The following is a 25030-nucleotide window of genomic DNA, read 5'->3' on the forward strand; positions in this document are numbered from 1 at the left end:
TTCATTTGCTGTTACCATGAGGTTTTGATATAGCAGTCTATATGCATGTATATACATACATATATGTACACATATATATAATGCTTTAAGTTGCTCATCTCTTAATTTCCAATGCATTTCCAATATCCTGCATTTGTATTCTTCTCACAATTGCTGGTTTTCATATCACATCTGTGTGTGGAAAATTTCCTACCTTTACTTTATGTTTGTCTTTACTGTTCTTAATTTTCTTTTTTCTAGTTGTGTCCATTTCTCTTCTGCCTAGACAAGTTCCTTTACCATTTATTTTAAAGCTGGTTGGGTGGTGCTGAATTCTCTTAGCTTTTACTTGTCTGTAAAGCTTTTGATTTCTCCATCAAATCTGAATGAGAGCCTTTTTTGGGTAAGAGTATTCTTGGTTTTAGGTTCTTCCCTTTCATCACTTGAAATATATTGTGCCACTCCCTTCTGGCCTGCAGAGCTTCTACTGAAAAATCAGCTGATAACCTTATGAGGATTCCCTTGTATATTACTTTTTGCTTTGCCCTTGTTGCTTTTAATATTTTTTCTTTGTCTTTAATTTTTGCCCATTTGATTAATATGTGTTCTTCCTTGGGTTTATCCTATATGGAACTCTTGCACATCCTGGACTTGAATGTGTGTTTCATTCCCATGTTAGGGAGGTTTTTGTCTATTATCTCTTCAAATATTTTCTTAGGCTCTCTCTCTAGTCTCTTTCTGGGACCCCTGCGATGCAAATGTTGTTGAGTTTAATGTTGTCCCAGAGGTCTCTTAGACTGTCCTCATTTCTTTTCATTCATCTTTTATTCTGTCCTACAGCAGTGATTTCCACCTGTTTTCCAGTTTATTCATTCCTCTGCCTCATTTATTCTGCTATTGATTCTAGTGTATTTTTCATTTCAGTTACTGTATTTTTCATCTCTGTTCTTTAAAGCTTCTAGGTCTTTATTAAACATTTCTTGTATCCTCTTGGTCTTTCTCTCCATTCTTTTTCCAACATCTTGGATCATCTTTAGCATTATTACTGACTTGTTCTCCTGGGTTTTATCTTTTTCTTTTGTCTGGAACATATTTCTCTGCTGTCTCACTTCATCTAACTTTCTGTGTTTGTGGTCTCCATTCCACAGGCTGCAGGATTATAGTCCTTGCTGCTTCCAGTGTCTATGCCCTGGTGTACAAAATTGGTTCAGATGCTTCTGCAGGCTTCCTGGTGGGAGGGACTGGTGCCTGCCACTGATTCACGGAATTGCATCTCATTCCTCTGTTAGGCAGAGCCATGCCAGGTGGTGTGTTTATAGGTGGCTGTGGGATCAGGGCAACTTTAGGCAGCCTGTCTTCTGATGGGTGGTGCTGTGTTTCCACCATGTTGGTTGTTTGGCCTGAGGCATCCAGCACTGGAGCTTGCAGGCTGTTGGGTAGGACCAGGTCCTGTTGCCAAAATGGTGACCTCCAGGGGAGCTTACACCAGTGAATATTTCCTGGGGCCTCTGCCACTATTATCCTTTCATCCACAGTGAGTCACATCTGACTCCTTCATCCCCAGGGGACCCTCCCAAGGTCTGCAGGTAGGTTCAGCCCAGGCTCCTATGGAGTCACTGCTTTGCCCTGGGTTTTAGTGTTTGTGAAATCTTGTGTGCTCTCTCCAAGCATGGAGATTTTGTTTCTCCCAGTCCTGTGGAGCTCTTGCACTCAAGCCCTGCTGGCCTTCAAAGCTAAAAGCTCTGGGGGCTCCTTCTCTGGATTCAAGATTGCCAGGCTGGGAGCCTGATATGGAGCTCAGAACTCTCACTCCATCTCGTGGCTGCTGCTTTCTTTGGGTGTAGAATATGTTTTTTGGTAGTTTATCAGTGGCTCTACAGAAGTTAGTTTTGATTTTGATGTTTTCCTGAGGGGAGGTTAGCTCAAGTCCTTCTACACATCTTGTCTCCTGCCTCCTGGTATTTTTCCTTTTAATCCAAAGTCACCCAGTGTGCCCTCCAAAGATATCAGGTTCATGTGCCTGGAATCTGCAAATTTTCCTTTGGCTTCCCACCTGGCAGCTGAGGGGCCGACACAACCTCCACAATCCAAGGCAGCTGCAGTGGCAACCAGCTTCCTGTACACAGATGTGGCAGCCACCATCAGAGTCTGTGAGTGTGCCTACTTTTTTTTTTGTGATTCACTTCTGATGAATAGAATATGACAGAAGTGAGGAGATGCCATTTCCAAGATTAGGTTACAAAGACAGTGGCTTCTGTCTTAGAGATTCTCTCTCACTCAGTAGCTCTGAGGGAAATCATCTTTCATATTGTCCCAATAAGAGTCTCGAGTGGCAAGAAACCAACAGCAGCAAGGACTGAGGCTCACCACCCATCACATGAATAAGCTTGAAAGTGGATCCTTCTCCCGAGTTGAGCTTTGAGATGTCTGCAGCCTCTGCCAACATCTTGATCGTTAGCCTTTTGAGAGACTGTAATCCAAAGGCCAGGTCCAAATTCCTGACCTAGAAAAACTGAAATGATGAATGTTTTAAGCTGCTTATTTAGGGGAAATTTGTTATTCAGTAACAGACAACTAATATAATCACTACCCCGTCACTCCATGATGAGGGCCATTAATCAATAAGCCCCAACAGCCCACCCATACCTTCCCTTTGCCTTTTTACTATTTTGCTTTTCATCGTGAATAATTGGGAAAAGGGGCATGAGGAAAATTTGATTGTTAATTTGCTTGAAAATAGTGATGGTTCCATGGGCATAATATATATGTCATAGTGTATCAAATTATTTACTTTAAACTTATGCAGCTTATTATTTGCTAGTTATACCTCAATAAAGTTGTTAGAGATATAAAATAAACCAAATATTTGAAAAAAGACTTCAACGTAATAGACACAATCTGAAATAAATAAAATGTAAAAGTCACTCAAAGAATACTGAAACAGTGAAGAAGAATAGAAGAAAAGTTTTTAAAAACCTATAATAATTATCTTATGAGAAATAAATGAAAAATTTTTCATCCATGAAAAAGGCTATAGAATAATATGAGAGACAAAGTGTTCTCAGAAATTAAAGACATAATAATGGAAGCTAAAAATTCAACAGAAGGTTTGGAAGATAAAGTTTAAGGGACCTCTAGAAAGTATAATAAAGACAGAAGAAAAATGGGAACAAGAAGATAAAATGAGAGACACAGTTCTGGAGGTCTAACATTGAATAAAAGGAATTCAAGGGTAGAGGGCTAAAAAGACAAAGGGGGAGTTATTTATCAATGAAGTTTTTCTTTTAATTTGAAGAATTAAACACACATTTATACCTTTAAGGGGCCCACATAGTGCTCAAAAAATAAATTTGAAAAGACCTACCATGAGGCATTTTGTATTAGTTACCCATTGCTCTGTAATACATGACTAAGAAATATAGCAACTAAAAAAAAAAAAAAAAAACCCCAAAACACTTATTTTCTCACAGTTTCATTGAGTCAGGAATCCAGATATAACTTAGCTGAGCTCACTGCTTCAGAGTCTCTCACAAGGTTGCAGTTAAAGTGTTGGCCAAGACTAGGGTCTCATCTGAAGGCAAACCAGGGAAGACTCCACTTCCAATACTACTCACAAATTAGGCAGGATTTAATTCCTTGTGGGTTTTTAGACTAGAATCTCAATAACTTGCAGGCTTTTGGACATAGACCATCCTTAGTCATTTGCCTTATAGGCCTTTCCAATGATTTGCCGTAGCATAAATCCCAAGAAGGCAAAAGAGAGAGTTTGCCAAGAAGTCACACCTAATCATGGAAGTGATATCCCATTACTTTTGTCATATTCTGTTGGTTAGAAGCAAGTCATCTGGGAGAGAAATACACAGGGCGTGATTACTAGGAGGTGGGGACTACTGGGGGCCATCTTGGAAATCTGTCTACCATACACTTCTTTGTGAAAATTGAAAAACTAAGGAAAAAGGAAGCTTAAAACTTCCTGTGAAGAGAACCATTAGCAATCATAAAACATTTCATGTTTGTTTTTCCCAGAAGACTTTCTTGCAGCTAGATGAGTAGTGATTCTTAACCAGGAGTGATTTTATCTCCCAGGAGACCCTGGCAATGTTAACAGAGACTTTTGATTGTCACAAGTCAAGGGTGTTACTGCCATCTAGTGGGCAAAAGCCAGACATTCATAAATATCCTACAAGGCACAGGATAACCCCCAGCAGCAAAGTAATATCTAGTCCAAATGTCAATATGGCCAAAGTTTAGAAACCCTGGGTTAGAATCATGTATTTTTTTTGCCAAGTACCATGAGCAGAAGTGACATGACACTTCTGAGCCAAAGCACTTAAAAACTAGAGTCTTTTCTCCCAAGTCTTTCTTCTTCTATCAAAGTGAGCATGAAAGCCACATGTTGAGATGATGGCATTACAAGATAGAAAGAGCCTGAATTCCTGGGTCACCAGATGAAGAACTCTTAATGAACGTTATCAGACTTTATGTAAGCAAGAAATAAGCATTTGTTTTGTTAATTGTGATGTCAGCATTTGTCTACTGAGAAAATTAGCAATAAATAAATAATACACTTCCAGAGAGAATAAATAGGCTACACAAATGCCTGGTAATCAGGCTGGCATCAGATGCCACAAAAACCAGCATCAGAAACAAGAAGGCAGTGGTGCAATCGCCTCAGTGCACTGAAGGACAATAATATCCACTCTAGAACAATAAGTATCTATTTGTAGTTAAATATATTTGGTTTATAATGTTTGGAAAATAGATGATAAGAGTTCATATAAAAAATTTAACTCTATGTTGTTATTCAATTTGGATAGAGCTCAGATAACATATGAATATATCTCTGCCTCAATTTATTAAATGTGAGGGTAGAATAAAGACATTTTTATATTATTTACCTTCTATTCATCATGTCTTCTTAAGAGTCTTTCCACAAATGAAGTAATAAATCAAGAAAAAGAAACAGACAACAGTGATCAGGAAACATTGGCTCCAACAGAGAACAGGGACCAGGAATATTCCCAGTATGACAGTGATGCAGCAGGCCTAGCAGGTTCCAACTGGTGTAAGAAAGACACTTAAATTTAACATGTTCAAAACTGACGTTATCACTTGTTATCCATCCAACCTGTGTCCCTGAAAGAGCTCTTTGATACATGTACTCAGTTAAGTTTTAAGAACCCTTATCTCACTAAAACTATACTCATACTCATCCTTACAGATTTGTTTTAAAGGTGTTTCTGGAACCATACCTCTGCCTTGGGGCATGTTATATTTTCTCCTGCTTTGTGAAACCATCTCCAGAAGTTTCTATAAGCTGTCTTGAAAGAAACGTAACCTTCTTTTACTATGTCTTTTGGCATCTTTCAGTCAATCACATCATAAACCATACAGATTGTGTCTAAAGTTAGGTTAATGAAAAGACTTCAGACTCTAGTGACTAAATTGATTTAGAAGATTATAGACAAATTGAAATAGAAGATGAATCCAGAATGCTAGGGTAGCAGAGGACTATCCTTGGTTCAGGACTGCAAAATATTGTACCTAGAAATGCAGGAAGAATTGTTTCAGTGAACATGTCATAGAAATTTTAAGTCAGTGAACTGAAAAGAAATTAAAATTCAAAAATCCATGAATTTGAGTTCCTTAGTTGCTCTGTAAGCTCTATTCAATGTGAAAGTGACACCTGAAACTTTCCAGCATGCACTGTATATGGGAACCACTAGATCAATAGTCACAAGGAAAAATGAGACAAACTGTAAAAGCTGATGTCTGAGACAGACGGGATCATTGGGAATGGCAGAAGCCTAAGGACCCTGGAGCCTCCCTTGACTGGCAGTTCTTCATGCCTGGAAGAAATGGGATCACTGTCCAGGCTGAAGATGTTGGAGGGGTGAGAATAGAACAATTTTTAAACTGTCACTGAGCAGACAATATCCATAAGATGTTTAAAAATGCAGAAACTACAAAACAATAGCAACTAAATAGGTTCCAGATATTTTTAATGTGGGGCCAAGTAATGGTAATAGTCAAGTTGAGAATAAACTCTTTCTTTACTAACCTACTGTTTAAAAGTAGCCAAGGAGATTTATTTGATGTTAGTTTGTTATTGTTGTTTTTAACTTTGTACAACTTTCTTATAAATATCTCTGCTTTAAATCTTGTCCCTTATAGGAAGCTAAGATCTTGGGGTTCTGTTATTTGGGCAAGCTACTTATGATGAAAGAAAATAAAAATAATGGTCCAAGCACACTCAGATACAATTCACCACTTGAACCAATCATCCCTCCCAAATGGAAAATCAACATTATTTGAAATAATTGTCCATTCATGTGCCCAGAAAATTATTTTTAAACCTCCTGCTTTAAAGATATATGACATATTAAATATGTGTGGGTGGGGTCATGATTAAATGTGTCTCTAAGAATATGATAGTTTCCAGAATGATCCATGTTTCCTGGATATTCCATGAATACTGGATTAAAATTAAAATGGGAAAAATGCTACTGAAGTATTAATGGACAGTTCTATTGAAGATCTAATTTTGTATACAATCAAAGTTAGGTTATCATCTTAACCTAGACTGTTGTATTAATGAGATGTTTTATAGAAGCCCCATGGTAACCACAAAGCAAAAGCCTGCAGTAGATACACAAAAGCTAAAGAGAACTGAATCAAAGCATACCAATACAGAACAGCATCTATTCACAAAGAAAGACAGCAAGAGAGGAGGAAAAGAGCAAAGGAAGTACAAAACAGCCAAAAACAATGAAAGATGGGTTTAGTACATACTTATCCAACAATAATTGCTTTAAAGGTAAACATACTAAATTCTCCTATCAAAAGATATACAGTAGTTGAGTGGATTGAAAAAAAAAAAAAAAAGACCCAACTATATGCTGCCTAGAAGAGACTTACTTCAGTTCTAAGGACATAAAGGGGTAGAAAAAGATATTCCATGGAAATGAAATAAAAAACAGAACAAAGGTAGCTATACTTACATTTGAAAATATAGATTTTAAGTCAAAAACTGTAACAAGAGACAAAGAAGGTCATTATATAATGACAAAGGAGTCAGTTCATTAAGAGGATATAACTATTGTAAATACATATGCATCTGACATTGGAGCACCAAAATATATTAAGCAAATACTAAAAGAACCAAAGGGAAAACCTGACAACACAATAATAGTAGGAAATTTCAATACCTCACTTTCAACAATAGATAGAACATTCTGCAGAAACATAAAAAGAAACATTGAACTTTTTATAATTTATACCAAATGGACTTAGTGGATATATATATCCAATATATATATATATTCCACCCAATAGCTGAAGAATACACATTATTCTCAAGTGCACATGAAACCTTCTCCAGGATGGATCATATGTTATGTCACAAAAAAGTCTTAGCAAATTTAAGAGGACTGAAATCATACCAAGTAACTTTTCCAAATACAATGTTATAAAACTAGAAGAAAATATAACAATTGTAAATATATATGCATCCCAGCATAGGAACACCTAAATACATAAATCAAAAATTAATGGATATAAAGGGAATAATCAACAGTAACACAATAGTAGTAGGGGACTGTGATGCCCCACTTACATTAATGGATAGATCTCCAGATAGAAAATCAATAAGGAAACACAAGCCTTAAAAAACACATTAATACATGTGGACTTAATTGATATATATAGATCATTCCATCCAAAAGGAGCAGAATACACATTCTTTTTAAGTGTACAAGGACATTCTCCAGGGTAGATCACATGCTGGGCCACAAAAGAAGCCTTGGTAAATTTAAGAAAATTGAAATCATATCAAGCATCTTTTCTGACCACAACACTATGAAAGCTATGAAACGAGAAATCAACTACAAGAAAAAACTGCAAAAAAAACACAAACACCTAGAGGCTAAACAATATTCTACTAAACAACCAATGGAACACTAAAGAAATCAAAGGGGAAATAAAAAAAACCTAGAGATAAATGAAAATGAAAACACGATGATCCAAAACCTATGGGATGCTTTATAGCAATACAAGCTTACTTATGAAAGAAAATTTTCAAATAAACAACCTAACTTTACAACTAAAGGAACTAGAGAAGTAAAAACAAAACCCAAAGTAGCAGAAGGAAAGAAATCATGAAGATTGGAGCAGAAGTAAGTGAAATAGCAACTAAAAAACAATAGAGAAGATCAATGAAGCTAAAAGCTAGTTCTTTGAAGAGATAAACAAAATTGATAAACCTTTAGCCAGGCTCATCAAGAAAAAAAAAAAAGAGAGAGGACCCAAATCAGTAAAATCAGGAAGGGAAAAGAAGTTATAAGTGGTACCACAGAATACAAAAGATCATAAGAGGTTGCTATGAACAACTATGTGCCAAAAAAATGGACAACCTAGAAGAAATGGACAAATTCTTAGAAATATACAATCTCCCAAGATTGAACCAGGAATAAATAGAAAATATAAACAGACCAATTACCTATAATGAAATTGAATCAGTAATTTAGAAACTCCTAACAAACAAAAGTCCAGGACCAGATGTCTTCACAGGTGAATTCTACTAAACATTTATAGAAGCATTAACACCTATCAAACTATTCCAAAAAATTGCAAAGGAAGGAGCAAACCCATTCTATGAGACCAGTATCACCCTGATACCAAAACCAAATAAAGATATCACACACACAAGAAAGAAAATTACAGGCCAATATCGCTGATGAACATAGACACAAAAATCCTCAACAAAACATTAGCAAACTGAATTCAACAATACATTAAAAGGATCAGACATGATAATCATGAGGAATTTATCCCAGAGATGCAAGAATTTTTTAATATTTGCAAATCAATGTGATACACCACATTAACAAATTGAAGAATAGAAATGATATGATCATCTCAATAGATGCAGGAAAAGCTTTTGCCAAATTTCACTATCCATATATTTTTAAAATTCTCCAGCTAGTGGGCATAGAGGGAACATACCTCAAAATAACAAAGGCCATACATGACAAACAAATAGCTAACATCATACTCAATGGTGAGAAGTTGAAAGCATGTCCTCTAAGATCAAGAACAATATAAGGATGCCCACTCTTGCCACTTCTATTCAACAGTTTTGGAAGTCACAGTAATCAGATAAATAAATAAAAGGAATCCACACTGGAAAGCAAAGTATAACTGTCACTGTTTGCAGATAACATAATACTATACGTAGAAAATCCTGAAGTCACCACCAGAAAATTACTAGAGCTCATCAGTGAATTTGGTGAAGTTTGCAGGGTACAAAATTAATACACAGAAAGCTGTTGCATTAATATACACTAACAACAAACTATCAGAGAAATTAAGGAAGCCATCCCATTTACCATCACTTCAAAAATAATAAAATATGTAGACATAAACCTACCTAAGGAGGTAAAAGACATGTACTCAGAAAACTGTAAGACACAGATGAAAGAAACTGAAGATGATACAAAGAGATAGAAAGATAAACCATGTTCTTGGATTGTAAGAATTAATATTGTTACAATGGCCAAACTACCCAAGACAGTCTACAGATTCAGTTAAAATACTAAGGGCATTTTTCACAGAACTAATACAAATAATTTTAAAATGTATACAGAAATACAAAAGACCCTGAATAGGTAAAACAATCTTGAGAAAAGAAGAACAGAGCTGGAGGAATCATGCTCTCTGACTTCAGTCTATACTCCAAAGCTTCAGTAAGCAAATAACAGACACATAGATTAAAGGAACAGAATAGAGAGCCCAGAAATGCTCACATACTTATGCTAAACTAATCTATTACAAACAGGCATGGATATATAATGGAGAAAAAACACTCTTTAAAAAGTGATGCTGGGATAAATGGATAGCTACATGTAAAATAATGAAATTAGAACATTCTCTAGCACCATATAAAAAAATAAACTCAAAATGTATTAAAGACCTAAATGTAAAAGTGAAGACCTAAATGTAAAAATAAAAGTAAAGACCTAAATGTAATACTGAAAACCATAAAACTCCTAGAGCAATACATAGGCTGAACCGTTTTTGACATAAATTGTAGCAATGTTTTTTTTTTGTTGTTGTTGTTCTTTCTCCTAAAGCAAAGGAAATAAAATAAACAAATGCAACCTATTTAAACTTAAAAGCTTTTGCACAAAAACATCAACCATCAACAAAACAAAAAGACAACCTACTGCATGGGAGAAAATATCTGCAAATGGCATGACTGATAAGAGTGGTTAATATCCAAAATCTATTAACAGCTCATACAACTCAACATCAAAAAATAAACAACTTGATTTTTAAATGGGCAGAAGATCTGAATAGACATTTTTCCAAAAAAGACATACAGATGGCCAACAGGCACATGAAAAGTTGCTCAACATCACTAATCATATGGAAAATGCAAATCAAAATTATAATGAAATATCACCTCACATTTGTCAGAATGGCTTTCTTCAAAAAGAACACAAAGAGCAAATGTTGGCAAGGATGTGGAGAAAAGGGACCTCTCATACACTGTTGTTGGGAATGTAAACTGATGCAACCGCTGTGGAAAACAGTATGGAGGTTTCTCAAAAAATAAAAACAGAACTATTGTATGACCCAGCAATTCCACTTCCAGGTGTATATCCAAAAAAATGGAAGCAAAAACTAAAACAAAGCACTAATTTAAAAAAATACATGCATCCCAATGTTCATTGTAGCATTATTAACAATTGCCAAGATATGGAAGCAGCCTAAGTGTCCATCAACAGATGAATGGATAAAGAAGATGTGCTATATATGCACAATGGAATACTACTCAGCCATAAAAAAGAATGAAAATTTGCCATTTGCAACATGGATTGACTTGGAGGATCTTATGCTAAGTGAAATAAGTCACACAGAGAAAGACAAAAAGTTTGTGATATCACTTATATGTGGAACCTAAAAAATACAACAAACTATATAACACAATAGAGAGAGACTCACAGAGAATGAACTTGTGGTTACCAGTAGGAAGATGGAAAGGGGAGGGGAAAGATAGGGGTAGGGGACTAAGAGGTATGAACTATTATGTATAAAATAAGCTACAAGGATATATTATCCAACAGAGGAAGTATAGCCAATATTTATAATAACTATAAATGGAGTATAACCTTTAAAATTATAAATCACTGTATTGTACACCTGTTACTTATATAATATTATACATCAAATATACTTCAATAAATTTTTTTTGATTAAAGAAAATTAAAAAAAATACATTGGAAAGATCATACACCATGATCATGTGCGATTTACCCCTTGAATGCAAGGATGGTTCAACATATGTAAATCAATAAATGTGATACACCACATTAATAGAATGAAAAATAAAAGCCATATGATTATCTCAATAGATGAAGAAAAAGCATTTGAGAAAATTCAAATTTTCACATTTTCATAATAAAAACTCTCAATAAATTGCATATAGAAGGAACATACTTCAACATAACAAAGGACATAAATGATAAGCCCACAGCTAACATTATACTCAATGGTGAAAGGTTGAAAGCTTTTCCCCTAATATTAGAAATAAGAGAAAGTTATCCTATCTCTCCATTTGTACTTAACATAGTACTGAAAGTCCTAGTAATAGCAGTTAGGTAATAGCAAGAAATTAAAGGCATTCCAGTCAAAAAGGAAGTACTTAAATTGTCTCTTTTGCAAATGATGTGACTTTACATATAGGAGACCCAAAAGAATCCACCAAGTAACTATTAAAACTGCTAAATGAATTCAGTACAGTTGCAGGATAAAAAAAATCAACATACAGAAATCAGTCACTTTTCTAGACACTGACAATGACATAATTTGAAAGAAAGAAAAAATACTTGAGAATAAGTTTAACTAAGGTGAAAGTTCTGTACAGTGATAACTTTAAGTATTGATGAAAGATTGAAGAAGACAAATAAATTGAAAGATAATTTCTGCTCATGGATCATAAGTTTTTAATATTGTTAAAATGTTCCTACAACCTACACATTCAATGTAATCCCTATCAAGATTTCAATGAAATTTTTCACAGAAATAGAAAAAGCCATTCTAAAATTTGTATGAAACCACAAAAGACGTCAATCAGTCAAAGCAACTCCAAGAAAGAACAAAGCCGGAGGCATCACACTTCCGAATATCAAACTATATGACAAAGCTATAGTAATCAAAGTAATCAAAGCAGTGTGGTACTGGCATAAACACACACACATAGACCAATGGAACAGAATCAAGAGCCAGAAATAAATTCATGCATATATGGTTAACTAACATTTGACAAGGGAGCCAAGAATACTCACTGGGGAAAAGATAGTGTCTTCAATAATTGGTGCTGGGAAAACAGATGATATTCACATATAAAAGAATGAAATATCCCCTATCTCACACCACTCACAAAAATTAACTTGAAATGGATTAAAGACTTAAATATCAGAACTGAAACTGTAAAATTCCTAGAGGAAAACATAGGGGGGAAAACATCTTGACATTGATCTTAGCAATGATTTTTTGGAGTTGGCACCAGAAACACAGGCAACAAAAGCATAAATGAATAAATTGGAGTACATCAAGCTAAAAAGATTCTGCACAGCAAAAGAAACAATCAAAACATGAAAAGGCAACCTATGGAATGGGATTAAATATCTCCAAACCATCTATGTGATAAGGAGTTAATATTCAAAATATATAAGGAATTCATACATGCCAATAGCAAAAATCCAAATGGTTAAATTATAAAATGGTAAAGGATCTGAATAGACACTTTTCCAAAGATATGCAAATGGCTGACAGGTACAAAAAGGTGCTCAATATTACTAATCATTACTAACAACCACAATGAACTATCACCTTACACCTGTTAGAATGGCTGTTATTAAAAAGACAAAAGACAGAAGTGTTGGCAAGGATGTGAAGAAAATGGAACTTTTGTGCACTGTTGGTGGAAGTGTAAATTGGTGAAGGCACTATGGAAAAGAGTATGGAGGTTCTGCAAAAATTAAAAATAGAACTACCATATGATCCAGCAATCCTACTTCTGGGTATATATCCAAAAGAAATGAAATAAATATCTCAGAAAGATATCTGCACCTCCATGTTCATTGTAGTATCATTTACAATAGCCAAGACATGGAAACTACCTAAGTGTCTATCAGCAAATGAATGGATAAAGAAATGTGGTATACAAATAGAACAGAATAGTACTTATCCATAAAAAATAATAATAAAATGTTGCCATCTGCAGCAACATGTATAGACCTAGAGAATATTATGCTTAGTGAAATAAGTCAGAGAAAGACAAATACAGTATCATCTCATTTATATGTGAAATCTTAAAAAAAAGCAGAACTCACAGAAACAGAGAGTAGATTGGTGGTTGCCAAAGGTTGGGGGAAGGGAGAAATGGGAACATGTTGGTCAAAGGATACAAACTTACAGTTTTAATATGCCTAAGTTCTGAAGCTCTAATGTACAGCATGGTGACTATAATTAACAATACTGAATTAAATACTTGAACATTGCCAAGACAGTAGATCTTAAGTGTTCTCATTACACACATACAAAAGTGGTAGTTATGTGAAGTGATGGAGGTGTTAACTAACCTTATTGTGGTAATCATTTTGTAATACACACCTGTATTAAATTATTATGTTGTACACCTTAAATTTATACAATATTATATGTCAGTTATGTCTCGATAAAGATGAAAGAGAAAGAAGAAACTGCAGTGGAACCGTGGAAGTCTTTGAGGAAGGAAGTTGGTTAAAGAGAGTATTCTAGTAGCCAAGTAATGAAACTTTAAACTTCCAAAAAAAAAAAAAAAAGTATACAATTATTTGAAACAAGTTAAGTTTGGAATCAGTGAAAGGTCATATATTCATGACATTTTTAAGGATCATATGTCCATGTTGAGCCTCAAAAATGAAAATAAAGTATACTAGAGAAAATGCCAACCAATGAGTCTGTGGGTGTTCAATTTCTCTCAAATAAAGTGGTATAAGGGATCAAGTCATTCAATTGCTAAACAAGGATATAGTTCTGCAGTTTGTTTCAATAATATAGTATCTCCCCCCCATTTGGTAGTTCCAAAGATTATTATAGTCTGCCTGAGATAAAAGCAATATTTTACCTGCTGAATTGATTAGGTCAGAGTGTGAGATGCAGGATTAAAGAGGCCTTAGACATGGGAATCCACAGACTCCTGGGAATACCTTCTAAAGGGATGCTCACTCTATACTTTATGTACTCAGAAGAGCTTGGGGACTTGAAAAACTAACTCTGTACAAAGAACAGTATTATCCCTTGTTTTGTGTTTTTTGTGTGTGTTTTTTTCTCTTTTTGTAAAATATGTCTGTACATTTCTTATCCTTGATATTTTAAAAAAATGAATGTGTCCTAAATGTGTCTTTTCTCCAATCTGTAAGCATCCTATTGGGAAAACTGTACATAACTCATTAAGGAAATTTTCTCTTACTCTCAGACTAAGTTAAATTATGTCACCTCCCACCTTTGTACACCACAGAATCCTATTTTACAGCAATTTTCCAATGTATTATAATGTCTCTTTACATGTGTACCTCTCATATGAACTCTGAATTTCTGAACTGTAGTATCTAAATTAAATTTTTTTTTCTTCTCAGTCCTTATGATAACATGCCTCCTGCAATAAATGTTTAAGCAAATGAATGAAAGAGTGAATAAATGAGTCACCTACTCTTCCCTCAAATGTATTCTAGGTTTTATCCTTCTCAGTCTATGTGCTTCTCCCCAAATAAGTCCTTTGTTTCCTTCATCTGAATTTTTGTTCCTGCTTTGTCATCTGTAGTGTGTTGAATTGTGTCCTCCAAAAGATATGTTAAAGTGCTAGGCCCCCATACTTGTCAGTGTGACCTTATTTGGGTAACTAAGATAAGGATTTCAAGATGAGATCATCTTGAATTAGGGTGTATCAAAGAGAAATGTTTTACTGGACAAATTAAACAGGAAAAGAAAACTTTATTCAAGTCTTGCAATAGGGGAGAGAGATTGAACTTAACTCCCCTGAAACAAGACAGGAGGATTAGTTGATGCTGAGGTGAGCTAGTGGAAAAATATTGGAGGATGTTAGAGGAGAGGTTGGTCAATGTGATTAGGTCATTGTGTTTGCTAATTGTCACCTAAGTTTGATTCCTACTCTCCCACAGAGACTGGAAGATAGGAGCACTATCTTTCTTGATGATTTTTATTTTAAAGGGATAGCTCCCAGGTCCTTGAGAAAGGTGTTCCTGCATGATAAAATTGGCAAAAGGTCGGGGGAAGAGAAATAATTTAGTTGCAAATTTTCTACAGTAAATGCTCTAAGACAAGGGAGATCAGGGCATAGAGTCAGCAAGAAGCCTGTCTAAGCTTTAGTCAGGCTTTAGCTTTAGGGAAAGTTAAGGCTGCCTTGGTTACATGGGCCTTAAATCCACAGCGTCTTTGTGTCCCTGAGAGAGACAGAAAAGACGTGGGCATATAGAGATACGGAAGGAGAAGGACATTTGAAGACAAAGATGGGAGTGATGTGTCTACAAGCAAAGAAGGCTAAGGATTTCTAACAGCCACTAGAAGCTAAGAGGGGCCTGGAATACATTCTCCTCAGAGCCCTCAGAGGAACCAATGCTGCCAACACCTTGATTTAGGACTTTCAGCCTCTAGAACTGTGAGAAAATGCATTTCTGTTTTTTTAAAGACTATCAATTTGTGGTAATTTGTATGGCAGACCTAGGATTGTAATACACCATGTTTCTGGGAAGGTTTTCCTCTACTTCCCATTTAATTCCAAACATTAGAATTGTACATCTCATTTAAGCCTCATCTTAATTTTTTGGTCTTCCATTACTTTTTCTTTTCTTTTATTCTTTTAGTACCACCTAAAAGCCATGGCTTCTTCCTCTGAATGTTTTTGATGATGATAATGACAAGGATAGTATCACTCAAACTTGTTTAGTATTTGCTCCATCAAAGGTGCTTTATCTTATCCCTTTTTAATCGTCATAAATACGTAACAAGGAAGGTACTATTTTTTTTTTTGTATTAAAAATGGAGACACTGAGGAACAGAGTGATAAATAATACTGAGTGGCAGGATGAAAATGTACTTAGAGATCTGAGTCTAGAACCTGTTTCTTAACCATTTTACTACATTTTTCTGTTTATATCATTGAATATTTCTCTCTCATGTCTCATGTTGTATTATAGTTATTTATACATTTTTCTTTTCCAATGCAAAGTATTCCACTGAGATAACTAGAAATCAGGTGTATAAGCATATCCATCTAACCTTCCCATTTTAAAGGCTTTCTAACATTATTTATATTGTTATGCATTTCTTGAAAATTTTGTAATTCAAGAAGGAATTTGAGGCAACTTGCTTGAACACCTTTAACTAATTTAAAAGTTCTGTCTCATGTATCTTTTCACAGCATTTAGCACAATTCTTTGAATGTCAGAAGTGCCCAGATTTTGTTGAATGACTATAGTTAACCCAAGTCTCAGCCCCCAGATGTCCCCTAACTCCCCAGCATTCTAGAATCATATTTTCCTTTAATATTTCAATAGAATGGCTATGGGCCCCTATTCTACATACAGTGGGATGTCACTGCTCTTCTGCCCCAGAATACTTGTAAATCTTATGGGTTAGGAGAGAGCTCCGTATGTTTTCCCTGGTCACCTGTCACTTGAGTTATTTTCCATTGAATCCCTGCTATTAGCCCCACTCTAATGATTTAGCTCTTGAGATTGTCATCTTCTTGCTCTACTGGACACTGCTCTGCTGACCTAAGAGTGTTGTGGGGTAGACTCTTATTGATGGCCTGAAATGTAAGGGGATTAAAACATATCACAACTTTTCTTTATTCATTCAGTAATTTACCAAACATACACACATTCATTCAGTGTCTAGTGGCACTGTCGGGCACTGCGGAGTCAACGATAAGCAAACAAACAAAAGTCTCCACAATCATGTAGGTCATATTCTAGTCAGTAAAACAAAACTCACACAGGCTCACAGATAAACATAAAGTTACAACTGAGATAAGTATGATGAAGGAAAGGCCCATGGCAGAGTTATGGTGGTGGGCTTGAACTGAGAAGCTAAAGGAAAAGTAGGCAATAACCAGCCCGGCATCAGAGAAAGAGGAAGAGGAGAAGGACATTGGAGAAAGGGGTGGTGACAGCATGTGCAAACAATCGTCGGGCACTTCACAGCAACTGTCAGAAAACTCATGTGTTAGGCATGCATAGACCTGGGCCAAGAAGGGAGAGAAAGAAGTAAGTCTGGAGAAGCCATGCAAGCCCCTTAAACAGGCTTCCTCAACAAGAAATGTAATCTTATTCCTAAAGTTAATGGGAAATTATTGAAGAGCTTGAAGTCAGGGATTGACATGATCCACTTTCTATTTTGGAAAAAAACAAATCTGGCTACTGTGTAGAGACAAGAATAAAATGGGTAAGGCATGGTGGATGCAGGGATAATAAAAAAGGAGGCCTTGGTACAGGTAAGAGATAAAGGTTTAGACTAGGAAAATGATGGTGGAGATAAAGATAAATGGAAGGATTTGAGAAGTGTTTAGTGCAGCATAAAGCAACCTAGTGATAGGAGAGAAGCATGTCAAAAAGGGTATAGGCAACAACTTAAAAAAATGCGTATTAGACATTATAGTCTTAAAAACTGATCAGACTTTTTTGAATATGGAAATTTTCATCAGCTATATCTCTCCTTAAACTCTTTGCTGAGAGCTTCTCCTTTAAACCCACTTTCTCTCCTTCAAAACCAAATTCTCTACCACCATTTTGTTGCATAATATATTTCTGAGCTCACAATAATTTCTTCATAATAAATTTAATAATGTAATTATTATGTGGACAGTTTAATACTAAATCTCCACTAGCTTTGTACTGCCAACACTTCCATCGAGCTGTTGCTGAATTGTATTACTAAAGTTGGAACTGTGGCAGACAAAGACTTGAGAAAAGTATTGAAGTCACAGCATTTTTTTTTTTTTTGGTAGTATATCTTAGATCAAATTCTTAGGCTTAGAATTCCACCAGAACTTCCGGGGTGATGGGGCTGTATACAGCATCATGGGGGATACTTTCATATCCCCATTCAGGCTTCCTTAAGCCTTTCATACACTAGCATCTCATTTGCTACTGACCAGCTGTAGTATTTACATCTCCTAGGAGAAGATTGCCTTTTTATTATTTTCTAGCTCTCATTCTATACGTCATGCCTTACCCTCAAAAATGTCAGTTTTAATAACCCAAATGTCTTACAGAAACTAAAAGCTAATATCTAGTAGTCTATACAGTGTTAATATAGAATCAAAATGCTTAATAATGAGGATTTGCAAATGTGTATATTGTGGGGAGGAAGAATATCTATACCTAATATTGAATCTGTTCTTGTGCTCTTTTGAAGGGAAAATTCTTCTATGCCAGAAATCCCCTTGTTTCCATATCCAGATTTTTTCACCAAGGCGGACAAAGAATTGGCAAGAATCATTGACCATCACGTAAGACTGACTTTCTTAAACTAGCAGCAAAAGCTTTGTTCTTTAAAGGCATTCTGAATCAGAAAGTGTAGTTCTGAGACAGAAACATCAACACATGGAACTCAAAAGTAGAACCATGATTGAGATTTGCCAAACTGAATTATATCTTACTGTACTATCTACACACCTCAGTGCCTTCATTGGGTTATAGAAAATTTGGCTTTCTGTCATTTATAAAATACTATCCTTATCCTATTTCCTGAGTTGGTACTGATGTTTTTGTGACAAGAATCTGATGTTGAACACTGAACACTGATTTCTTCTGTAGTGTAGTTTTAATAACAGAATAAAAATCTTTTGACTCAATTTTCAGTGACCATTTTTTACCGCTGAAATATTAGAAAGATTTTAATCATTCTGTTTTTGGTATCAGTTAAACAAGCAGTGACAATACAGGGCCATTTACTTAACATATTTTAATCCACTGAGCTATATTTAATCAAAAATTTCTTGCCAAGTCATTTTATGACTATTTCTTTTTAGGAGTAGAGTTGGAGTAGGAGAGAGAGTATTCACTTTTTGTTTTTTCTTTGAATACAATATGGATTCAATAGCATATAAAATGTGTTTAAATTATTTTTATCATCAGTTCAGTATTATTTCTCAGATTGTATTTATATTCCCATGGTTGATTTTTTACATTCCTTTTAATTAGTGATATTTTGATAAAGAGTGTTATTTCATTTATTAATCCCATTAAATAGCTATTTAGCACATAGTCAATATTTAAGCCACCCTAGCAATGGCCACAAGTACCAGAGTTTGGAAACTGAGCAATACCTTAGAATCACAAAATGAGAAGCATAGTATTGTTATTTTATTCACTAATAACATTTATGCTAAACCATTATATCATATGTACAGGGCATTATAAAAAATTCCTAATGGTTCATAAATTGCAGCAAGTGTAATTTTATCATTCACTGCAACTAAATTATCTGGAATATATTACAAAAAATAGCAGGTTACCAATGTGTACACACACACACACACACACACACACACACACACACAGTATAGTTTCCTTAACAGAATAAAAATCTTTTGCCTTACCATTATTTACCCTTGAAAGATTCAAAAGATTTTAATCACTTTGTCTCTTTAGGCCAATGTGTTTAATCACAGAGGACGTTGCTTTGAGTGATAGAGAGGAGGCTAGGAAATCTGTCCTAAGAACCATCATCTTTTCCTGCTTCTGAGGGTATAAGCAAGTATCTAAGCAATCACTGCCATTAATCTCTATATAGACGGGTAAAGGAATCCTTTCTGCAAAAATGTTTGAGAATGGACAGGACCCAAATTGTTTGATCTGTGGCTAGCCTAATCATATACTTAGCAGTTTGGTCGTATTGATGTTGGGAGGTTTATGAAAGTTTCTCTGGATATCACATTTTAAAAAGTATTCATCTATACACCATTTCCTTTGAGATAGCCTCAACTATAGTGCTTTGTACTTACATCTCACACTTTACAAAATGCTCTTAAATTAGTTAACTTAATCCTTACAACAACTCTGTAAAACATTTGCCAATAAGAAGAATGTAGCTTTACAGTTCAGTTAATTGTCCAAGGTTTTACAGTTAGTAAATGACCAAGTCTACATACAAAACCAGATCCCTGGACTTCAAATCTACTTTTCTTGTCAATTTGTCATAGTTGCTCAATTTCTTGGCTTATAATTACTAACCGGAATGGGGGAGGGAAGGTGGAATCTGTAGAACTGACAAGAAACAAACATACAGCTACAGTTTTACGTGTAGCTGTTGAATTTTATTGAATTTTATCAAGTGACCCTGATATGTAAGGAACAGGTCAGATACCTAATTGTTCAGCAGATATGAAGGTATTGTACCTTGTGCACTGCTGGTACTCCATAGCGTGATGACTGAATCCCTGAGTGAATGGGCTGAATAAAGCAGTATGGTGCTTCTCTTCCCCATCAACTTCAAGCATATCTGTATCTTCCTGGCTGCCACAATTGATGATAATGGAAATAAAAGTAAAGACAATGCTTTATCCAAATTGAATTTGTCATAGCCAATAGAGAAAAAAATGGGAAAGAAAAATTTACATTTTGGGGGGCTAACAAATAGAAGGATTATAATGTTATGGTGAATTCCAGCCAAGCCAAGTTCTAACAAGGGACTAAAAGAGGAAGAGCTGCCTCCTGGTCATTAGCAACATGATACCCCATTACTGCTTTTATACTTGCTCTTCAGGAAACCAGAGAATTCTCTTTTACTGAGAGTTCTTAAGAATTAATCCTCTGTTGATTTTTCACAATGTAAAGATCAGAGTCATGAGATACATTGAGATTTCTCATAAAGGGTAAATTGGTTGTCTTTCTTTATAGATACTGTCATTATTACACCAACTACTACTTTTATGTTGTAACAAAATTGGCGGTTTTGTCAAACAGTTAATATTATTACCTAGTTTATTATATGAGAAAAAATTGTATGTCATAGAACTTGTGGATTAAACCAAGGCATGAATTTCAGCTTGTGCTGGAATGTTCTGGATATTTTGCCTCAATTTTCTGGATATTTCATGTAAAAATGGCTTCTGAGAAATGAACCTTATATGAGTAATAACTGTGTGTAGAAACAGTCTCAAGATAAGTGCAGGAAACTTTTGTATTTCTTATGTCTTTAAAGTTTAACTGGAAATTTTTAAAGTGGATATGATTTTATTATGATTTTTTGTTTAACATTTAATCTGAGTGTGTTGACATTTTTAAAATATTTATTGCCTTTGGAAAGCTGATGGATGAGTTGTGGATTCTGAGGTGTAATTCTGCTTGTGAATATCTGTATATCCCAGATGACAGATGACAGTCATAATTCCCAGCACTGGTATATAGAAATGTATAAGTTAATTGATGGGTTGTTAAGCATAGTCTGGTCGTTTCTGAGTGTGCATGGGCTGAGGATGACAAAATAAGCAATGCAGGTAGTGTCTTTAGGAATTTTTAACATTTCTTGCTAGGGGTCATTTGCCCTGAACTTTTCACCTGGCCTGACGAGGTGACTACCACCTCTTTTTGCCACGTCCTTTACTAGAAAAAAAAGGTCCTCATGATTATTTGGTTGATTTGCTATCATTACTTCCAATTACTTATTCCTACTACTCCTGCCTCCAAAGAATGGTATTATTGTCATGAAATAACATGCTCAACTGAGATGAATTCCTTAGAAGTGTTTTTACTGGCCTGTTGCAAAATTAGTCTTTGCCCACTAATTTCATTTTCAATCTCGTAAGTAATAAATAATATCACTCTTTTTACCTCCTTTCATTTTAATTTGGTTTTTCTTTTTATTTTGCTTTGGCTTGAATTTTCATTTTAGGATTCCATGCCATCATGTAAATACCAATATTGATGATGAAAGGAAATTCCTTTGGTATATACAAATGTAAACCATATTATCTCTTTTTTTGGATTGTTGGCTTAGTATTATTACAAATGCTAAGGGGGAGTTCTGGTTTTTTTGTGGGCCTTATACACTTTCTAATAGAGGGCTTCTATATTTTTCCAGTATGGTAGAGTATAAATTCCTGAAGAATATGTGAGAAAAACTAAGAGAATAATTGGAGATAAGAATCTGCATTTTGAGAAGCTAAACTGATTTTTTTTCATGGAAAATCATATGTAAATGACACTTTCTCTCTAACAGTGGCAGGAAGAGCTAAAGATGCGACAAAAGGAAGATGCAATATGTGAGGCTGAAGAACGGAAAGATAAAGAGTTACAGGAAAAAAATCGCTTTGGAGAAATTATGAAGAGAAGAGAAGAGAAACTCCACAAGCAAACCAAACCCTATGAGCTTCCTCCTAGGACTGACGTAATTTTGTCAGAAAAGAAAATAACCCCCCAAAACTGAGGTCCATATGCCAGAAATTCATTGCATGAAAGAGACCAAGATAGCTACAGTTGAGGAAAAAATTCTTAATTACCTGTAACATTTCTTAGAAAGGAGTTTATCCTGGTGCAGGTTCTTTGATAGTCATATTTTAGTCCTAAATTAACAGTTAGCTCTTAATTATATTTGAGTGAAGTATTTGACTAGTTAAATGTTTTCAAGAATATGGCTAGAGCTAATTGACCCTTATCTTGTGATTATACACATACTTAATGATTCTCATAGTATTGATATTCATTGGACAGTTAGATGAAAATGAATTGCAAATTATTAATGAGTCACAAATAAGAACTATTTCTTGAAAATGCAATGAATACCAACTGATACTCCTATAATAACTATTATACTAAGAAAAGAGGCAAGGCCCCTGCTTGAATTTGTATTTCATAGCCAGTCTATGCCAAATCAAACCACATGTCAGGAGCTTGAATTCAATAAATTGCTGTATATAAACAAATCTGGACAGGCCAGTCATCTCAGGATGAGGTCATCTTTAACAGATACCAGAGGAGCCTTCTGAGTGACAATGATTTTTCTTTGCCAGCTGAGGTTATGAGAATGGATTTACATGGTCCTAGAAGCACTTACTGGAGGGAGTCATCCAGTCAGGAGTCATTTTAAAAATGGTGCTTCCCGTCTTCTGACACTCTCAATCTGTGGGTGAGAGCAATGGAGTGGGGTTCTTATGATGCTTTACACTGCTTTTCTAAAAAAGATAAGCAGCCACACCTCAGTTTTGCACAGGTGACTTGGTGATACTCAAGAGACAGATACTTTATCAGGATGTCAAATTCAAATGGCCTCCAGGTCAGAAAGGTCACATAAATTAGTGACATGGCTATAGAATACCTACTCCATCTAAAGAAACTTCCCACCACTCTGCTACACTCCACAGCGTGTGTCCAGTAAGGTGGGATCATCTAGTCTTTCAGGAAGATGCCCTCAATCTTTTTTAAAATAAAAGTTGCTAAATTTCAAAATATTAGCAACTGATTTAAAAAAAAAAATCACACACTTTTGGGTTAAATTTGACAATGGGCTACAATTTTGCAACCTTTATTATGTGAATTTACAGTACATTCTTTAAGATAACAATAATATATGGTAGGAAAATGGAAGCAGGGAAGAGTGTTCCTTCTTTGATTCCCTACAGATCTGATTCAAGTTTATGTTGCTCCTCCCAAAACCATTTGGCTCATTCAGAGAATATGTAAGTTCTTGGGAATAATATCTCCTGTTGTCCCCTTCCAAATACTTTCACCAATCTTTGTTTTCCTCACATGTGAAAAGAACTCTCTCCCTTAGAAGGTCAGCCAGTCCCTTTTCTCTGAATCTGATCCCATCCAAATTCTTCTTCCATCAACTATTTACTATCCCCCTTGAAGGCGGAGGTCTCAATGTCCCTCCATCCTTCTATCCACACTAGTCTCAGCATTACCAAACTCTAACTGCCTTTTAAAGTAATCTTTTTCTGTGTTGTAAAGAGATGGAATCACTGGGCTGTAAGTTGTGGGGGAAAGGACTCTGGAGACCTAACTGCTACTTAAAAGAAATTTTAAAAATCCCGCTGTATCACAACAGCTTTTAGAAATCCAGTGTCTGCAATTTCAGAACTATTCTACTGTTCTGAGGCAAGGACCAGTCTGCCTTAAAGCTTCCGAATTGCAGGCTTAAGTGTTTACTTTCCTTGTTCTGCTTAGTCTGTTCCCACTTGTTCAGCTGCTTTCTGTCTTCCACAATTTTCTTAGTATTTCTGATGTGCTTTTTATCTGTTCTCTTTATGGATTCATATATTTTTTTAACAAATCCTTTTTCTATCATAGTGGTGGAGATTTGGAAAGGAGCTAAAAAGACAATATATATATGTACACATACATTTGCATAAATATATGAAGAATATATAAATTCAAGAATATATATATATGAATAAAGGTATAAAGATTCTGGTTAATCAACTAGATAGATAGGCAAATACCCTTATTCTTAAGTTATTCTTTAAAATTCTTAAAACTTGGCAACACACATCTCTCATGGGTTTCTTCCTATGTCCTGGGATATCAGTAAAGACTGGGGCTTGTAGCTCTGGGCTCACATTCTAGCTATGCCTCCTGGCAGCTATTAAACACTGAGCACATTACTCAGTTACTGATCTATTTGAGTTTCAGTTACTCATTTATAAAAAATTAAATTTACAATTTATGTGAAGAGTAGTATAAAAAAAGAGTAATATCAGTGAGAAGCTAATCAGGAAAACAGAAACACTTCAGTCATTTTAACAGAGAGAATTTAAAATAAGGATTTGCTTTAAAAGGTATTAGAGAACTAAGAAAATGAAAAGGGGACATAAAAATAATACAGAAATAGGAGACTACTACCACCACTAGGGCCAGAGGATCAGAGAGAAGAGGACTGGATAACCAGAATCTAGGATCATGGAGGAGGCACCACACACAGTGGGACTCAGCGCTCGGAGGGGAGCACTGCCCAGCTCTTGCTGGTACCTCTGATAGGGCAC

General features: G+C 35.2%; 1 protein-coding gene across 1 annotated transcript in view; it reads left to right on the forward strand.

Annotated features, from left to right (window-relative positions):
• TMEM232 (transmembrane protein 232) overlaps positions 1–22476 on the forward strand; it is a 229781-nt gene extending 207305 nt beyond the window's left edge. Inside the window, exons 12-13 of the mRNA XM_057720062.1 lie at positions 18463–18556; positions 22270–22476. Of these exons, the coding sequence (XP_057576045.1) occupies positions 18463–18556; positions 22270–22476 (301 nt within the window). The remainder of the gene's footprint in view (positions 1–18462; positions 18557–22269) is intronic.
• The last annotated feature ends 2554 nt before the right edge of the window (positions 22477–25030 follow it).

The sequence above is a fragment of the Hippopotamus amphibius genome, chromosome 1, assembly GCF_030028045.1.
Source record: "Hippopotamus amphibius kiboko isolate mHipAmp2 chromosome 1, mHipAmp2.hap2, whole genome shotgun sequence".
NCBI classification, from domain to species: Eukaryota; Metazoa; Chordata; class Mammalia; order Artiodactyla; family Hippopotamidae; genus Hippopotamus; species Hippopotamus amphibius.